Raw genomic sequence first — 6099 nt, 5'->3', positions numbered from 1 at the left:
ATTGAATGCGCCTAAAAATTATGTATGTCGTGGGAACCTTAACCTGAGTTTGAAACTCGAGAAGATTTTTATTAGGTTTTTTTTTTTTTTTTTTTTTAATTTTAAGTGATCATTCTACTTAGAAAAGTGTTATAATTATAAAAAAATTTGAAAATCAATTTTTAAGTCACATCAATTTAAGAATTTTTTTGTGTCTAAAGTGATTTTTTCGAAATCGAATGAAAAGTTTCATGCCGATTGCTTGTTTAGAAAAAGTTTTCATTTTAAAATTCTCATCACATTACAAAGATCTCATCTTATCTTACCTCATCTTATCTCATCTCATCTCATTTTTAAATATCATTCAAATATAAATACTTTTAAACTAATTATTACAATTTTTTAAAACTAATAATTACAAATTTTACAAACTTTCAACAAAAAATAAAAAGTATTTCAATTTTTTCAAATTCTCAAACAAAAATTATATTAAAAAATTATATTCTAACAATATTTTAACTTTATAATATTTTTTATTCAACTTTTTTTCTCACTTCTCAAAATTCCATAAAACATTAACTCAAACTATCTCACTCTCATTGACAAACTATTTCAATACATTTTACAAAATTCTTATCTTATTTCCTTAATTTTAAATAAGAGTTTTTTGAACTTTCTAGTTACAATAAATGGACGCATAAAAAATTCCCGCCAAAATATACCCTTCAGTTTGGAACAGCTCTAGGGTTCCCGCCTTTCAAAGGTTCGTATAAATAAAATTCTGGTTCGCATTCCCATTGTTCGGGGTGAATCTCTTAAAGTTAAAAGGTATGTTGCTGATTTATTTTTAGTTTTTCTGTTTAGTGGATTTGTCTTTCTTAAGAAACAAATAGGTTGTGCGTTATTCTGGTGAATTATTCTTTCGGTACTTAACTGGGATCGGAATCGACCCCTCATCCTCTCACTATGTGCAGCAGACCCGTTTGATGATTAGCCTGTTAAGCATGAGTGACTAACCAGTTTCATTTATCTTGAGATCTGGGTTTGTATCCACTATTTAGACCTGATCTTTTCCCCCAACCATGTCGCTAACCTGTTCTTCTAGTTAATTGCTCAGTCCGACGATTCCTTTTGGAACTTTGAAGTATGATTACTACCAATTCAAACCTACAGATGTGATGCCCATTTACTGTGGTGGTCACTTTTCAGGATATGGATACATCAAACCCTGCAGTTCTCGTCAACGCAGAGTTGTTGCGCATGTATGTAGGAAGGAAGGTTCGGACAGTGGTTCAAGTTATTCAATCTGATGGTGAAATCACGACAGGAAAATCTACAGACGAACGTCAATTGATTATAAAAGGACTGCCGGATGTCTCTCCTATGAGTCATGTTGAGGTGATCGGTATTGCTGAGAGTGAACAGTCCATTCGTGCTGAAATATGGACCAACTTTGGCCACACATTTGGTATGAATTTCCCACCGATTAAAACTAGGGTGCTCATTCCATCAATCACGTACTCATAGTTGTATAGCGTCCACTGAGATTTAAACTGGATTAGCAAAATCTGTTGCGTTTAAGCTCCATTGAGTTCCAAAATTTTAAAATTTTAACGGTTTTTTCATACCCGTTTGGTATTCTCAAATATGTACTAAATTGCTATTTGTTTGAAACCGGAATTACATTTCTAAATGTTGGAACCTCTTTTGCAGACACCCAATCGTACAATCAGCTATGCCAACTTGCAAACGGGGAGTTCATAGGTTTATTTATGTAGCTGAGGCATCCTTCAGCGAAAACAGATGGGAGTGTTTAGCGTTTCAAGATTGACAAAAAGACTACCAAGATATATGCTTATGGGTGTTCATGCTCTCAAGAACATAGGTTCAGGTCTTATATCCTACTAATCTAGTGGAACTGTTGTACCAGTCTTTATTTACTATATTTCAGCAACCTCTCGTCCTACCATGAAAAGTGTTTGATTCTAGAACAAAATCATCTGATTGAAAATTGAAGAAAATACTTGGAAATGATATGGAACGTCTCTCTGAACTGATCCGGCTAGAAAAAGTCATCCCCTTTATTCCTTTTGTCGGAATTGGATGCCCTGGTAAGAACACGGTGGCTAAATTTTTGCTCAATGTATCTATGGCCGATAAAACCTACCAAATCTTAAGTACTGCAAATTGAAGCAATTATGGAACCAAAGCAGTTGCAATTGTAGTAATTTCCGATTATCTCCGCTTAAAAGTTCATGGGAGAAAGGGCCTGAGTTGAAAAGTTCACGGTGGATGCCAATGGAAGTAGAAGTGTTGTGACTGCAAGTAGCTTCATATGGACACCGTTTCTACAAACAATTTTGGGAAGGTCTTCCATATGATGAGTATTTATCTATGATTGATTCAACTTTTAATGGCACCCGTAATCATTGAATCACCATATAAAGATATCAGCAATTTATATATATATATATATATATATATATATATATATATGCGGTCAGCATGGAACATAATGGCTCATGCTTTTGGATTGGAGAGGCCTTTAACATGTGCACATTTAGCAGCAAAACTATGTACATCAACAAATGCTAAAGAACCAACTACCTTAAAACATGATTAAACATTTCATTTTGTCGATTTGTAAAGTTTGTTTTCATTTTGTCAGTCCTCAAAAAATTTATACAGTAGAGTTTCATTGTCATAAGAAATGAACTAATAAATTATCATTAAACATGACATATGAGGTGTTAGCCTCATTTCTTCTTTCTCTTAGATGAAGCTTTCTTATGTTTCACGGGGATTCATTTCCAGTGAAAAGGTCATTGTACTTTTCCAGCACCCTCTCTTTTTCTTCAAGTAAGCCCAACATCTCATATGCATCCGCCACTCTCTGCACTATTGACTTCTCTGGAGGTTTCCGATCAAAAGCTTCCAAGTCCTTGAAGAGCTTTCTCATGAAAGCATGAAATCAATACATTAGTCTCAAGTGTTCTGCCTTCTTTTTTCTGATGAGGAACCTTAGGTGCAAACAATAAACATGATATGTCTTTTACCCGGTTAAACATCGGACCCATGTAACACCGCCCCCAAATCACATGGATTGGTAATTCTTAGTATTTTACTTAATAGAAGAAACTTAAAAACTACTCGAAAATCAACTTAATAAGTTCTCTAAGTACACATAATAGCTTTCATCTAGGCTTATGGTGGTTGGTTGTTTTTTAAATGGCAGTGAAATTGAGAGTAGATGCAGCAACATGTGCAACAATTATGACTCTTATAGGTATAGGAGTTGAGAGGAAAAAGGGAGGGGGAAGGAATTCAAGAAAAATGGAATCCAAATCATTTGATAAACGTCGAATTTATACAAGTAAAATGATAACTTATTAATTATCAAAAAAGAAAAATGATAACTTATCATCTCTTCTCACATCTAAGAAAGTAAAAAACTGAAAGCAGACAAGAAGCTTACCTTTACAAGACTCTTCAGCATGTTGTTTCGATAGTATATAGATATCATTTGTCTGCACAACTGCCAAGGAACTGAATGTAGATCCATCCCAATTTTCCGCTCCCAAATCTTGTGTGCTTCTTCTGCTCTGTGGTCCATATCTAAAGCCCGTATGAGTTGCCCGTATGTTCCCATTGTAGTTCCCTGCCCCTTGCTTAGCATCCATTTAATTACCTAGCAGAGATTAACAAAGGATTATGACTTATAGCTACAAATACTCATTGCCAATAAATAATAGAACAGAAAACAGCTTGCTGAAAGGGAGAACCCTAAATGACACTCTTAATATGACTCAGTATAAAGACATATCAGAATAATACAACTAAATGAATAAATAAAATATTTGCTAATTAGTCATAAGACTAAATTTAAGACATAATCACAAGGAGAGGGTGTCAAAAAAGTAAATTCTTAATGGGACGAAGACTTCTTTCCACCTCAGTCCTGTAGTTGTCTTGACATTTATTTAATTAAATTCCTCTCTTCTTCATGTTCTTTGTATTATATCTCTTTTCCTTATCTTCAATAAAAATGCATATTTTCATCTTTCGGTTTCATCAGCATCTAACAGATCATGTTCTCACACACAAAACACACATACACAAAAGAGACAGAAAACTGCTCATACCTGAACAACTCTATGCCACTGCTGTTCCTTTTCAAGAGCAAGCAATGCCCTCTTGATTGATACAATAGGAAAGTTTTGCTCCCATGCAACCCATGCATCTAACGCACCATAAACAGCTTCCTTACTATCCTTGATATCAAGAAGCTGCAACATCATGGTTATTAATCATGTACGTAGACCTTGTAACGGATATTTAGGAAGACCACTTGCCTTAATCTTTTGATTAATATTTGTGCCAGTACAAACTGCCACAAATAATTCGGGACAGAGGGAGAATCTAACATACCATAATAGCAAAGAGGAGAAAGTACTGGTAAGCATCCATTGAGGAATTTATACTAAACATCATCTTATAAACTAGCATGTAAAAATTTTATAATTGCACAAAGTTGAAGGACAGTGTAGTTCCACAACAATTTAGTGATAGATTGGAGAAAATAGAAGGTATAAGTAAAAAGAAGATCCAACATCAGATTTTCTGTTATGCCCAAATAACACTGAAATGTAATAGTTGGGAGATAAAAGCCACTCAGCAAACAGCAGAACATACAAATGAAAAGCCTAAACAATATTCCAATGCCTTTGTATACAACATAGAGACTCTAAATGAATTGCACTAGCGTAATGGTTAAGGGAGTTCTTGCTAGGATCATAGTAGCAATTCCTTACAATCCGTCCCTTCAATTGATCATAAGTGTGACACAAACGAAAATGTATAAAGGAACTGCTTGTCTCTAATGTGCTTTACAAGACGTTTCACATAACTTTATCCTACTGATAAAAGCTGGTTGAGACTCAAAAGATACAGCCATTAACTTTACATAAAGAAAAGAACTTCACCAGGATTAGACTTACTGTATTCACAAGAAAATTGACTTTATCCTTCCTTGAAACATTCTCCCCAATTCGACGCTCTTGCACGCCCCCGGCATTCTTCTCCGGACGCATAGGTTGGCCGTTGCATTCATCCTAGAAATTGCAATTCAACTGAACCAATCAATTATCAAACCCATTACTTCTTCACAAAAGAAAACAGAGAAAATACCCATCGAATTATTGGAAAGGTACCCAAAATAATCACAACAATTTATTGAAATTTTTTAGATACCTGAAATGATGTCTCAGTAGTTGCTGTAGGGCCTGGGAGAGATTTCTGAGATGGAAACGACATGTTGCTGTAATTGGAACTGTTAAAATATCGGACCCGTACCTCTCCAAGCTGAGTTAACCGGCGAACCTATACGGTGCATGCAATAGAATAACTCATCGGGTGTAGCAAAAACAGCACAGAGAGAGAGAGAGAGAGAGAGAGAGAGAGAGAGAGGTGGAAAAACTCACCAGAAAAGACATTGTAGGTGATCTAAACATGGTAGTGAAGATTCAGAAACCCCAAAAAGAATTATTACTCACTCACGCTGAAAAAGCGACCAGCCCCGAGAGAAAGAGCCGTGGTGTTAGAAAATTGGGACTGGGATGTTAAACCCCCGCCTTGAACTCTATGAAGTCATCAACACCAGCGACTGAAGTAGAAGTAAAGGGCTGGCGATTGGAAGGGTTTTACACTTCGCATCTATTGGAAGAGAGCCTCTTCGGGCCGGACCCGGTGTAAAACTACCATTGACACCCTCCAATGAAACACGGTCACGTTAGTTGTTTAATGTTGCTAATGTGAACGCAACTACAGCAAAGCAAATGAAAAACATACGGAAATCTCTGACGCTCTTCGGTCAAAGCTTTCTCCCCCATCAATCTCAAGCTCTCTCTCTCCTCAAAATCAAATCCAAAGCAATACAGAGCAGAGGACACATCAAAATTGAGGTCTCGGTATCTGATCTCCATTACATTAGAAACTCTGTTTGCATATTTAAAATCATAAAAAAATTATAATATTGAATTATGCATTTTTGAGTCAATTATGATTTATTTTTTTCTTTCAGATTTCTTTTTGTTGGTGTTGATAGAGAGAGCAAAGATGAAG

General features: G+C 35.5%; 2 protein-coding genes across 4 annotated transcripts; one reads left to right on the top strand and one right to left on the bottom strand.

The window, feature by feature from the left end:
- Positions 1-654: 654 nt before the first annotated feature.
- LOC121238640 (replication protein A 14 kDa subunit B-like) lies at positions 655-2013 on the top strand. 2 transcript variants are annotated; one of them, XM_041135603.1, is made up of 3 exons: positions 655-807; positions 1189-1447; positions 1693-2013. In XM_041135603.1, the coding sequence occupies exons 2-3, from the start codon at positions 1192-1194 to the stop codon at positions 1755-1757; spliced, it is 321 nt and encodes a 106-aa protein (XP_040991537.1). In that variant the 5' UTR covers positions 655-807; positions 1189-1191; the 3' UTR covers positions 1758-2013. The 2 variants fall into 2 exon arrangements, with proteins under 2 accessions (XP_040991537.1, XP_040991538.1); XM_041135604.1 differs by having other exon boundaries at positions 718-742.
- A 570-nt stretch (positions 2014-2583) lies between these two features.
- On the bottom strand, positions 2584-5931 carry LOC121238639 (pentatricopeptide repeat-containing protein At4g18975, chloroplastic). Of its 2 annotated transcripts, none has more exons than XM_041135600.1 (6): positions 5460-5930; positions 5230-5358; positions 4977-5090; positions 4122-4265; positions 3455-3667; positions 2584-2929 (listed from the first exon to the last, which is right to left on the bottom strand). In XM_041135600.1, the coding sequence occupies exons 1-6, from the start codon at positions 5487-5489 to the stop codon at positions 2774-2776; spliced, it is 786 nt and encodes a 261-aa protein (XP_040991534.1). In that variant the 5' UTR covers positions 5490-5930; the 3' UTR covers positions 2584-2773. The 2 variants fall into 2 exon arrangements, with proteins under 2 accessions (XP_040991534.1, XP_040991536.1); XM_041135602.1 differs by lacking the exon at positions 2584-2929 and adding an exon at positions 2990-3364 and having other exon boundaries at positions 3396-3667; positions 5460-5931.
- Positions 5932-6099: the final 168 nt, after the last annotated feature.

This window comes from Juglans microcarpa x Juglans regia, chromosome 7D (assembly GCF_004785595.1).
Source record: "Juglans microcarpa x Juglans regia isolate MS1-56 chromosome 7D, Jm3101_v1.0, whole genome shotgun sequence".
Taxonomy (NCBI): domain Eukaryota; kingdom Viridiplantae; phylum Streptophyta; class Magnoliopsida; order Fagales; family Juglandaceae; genus Juglans; species Juglans microcarpa x Juglans regia.
This window is presented reverse-complemented; position numbering and strand designations above follow the sequence as displayed.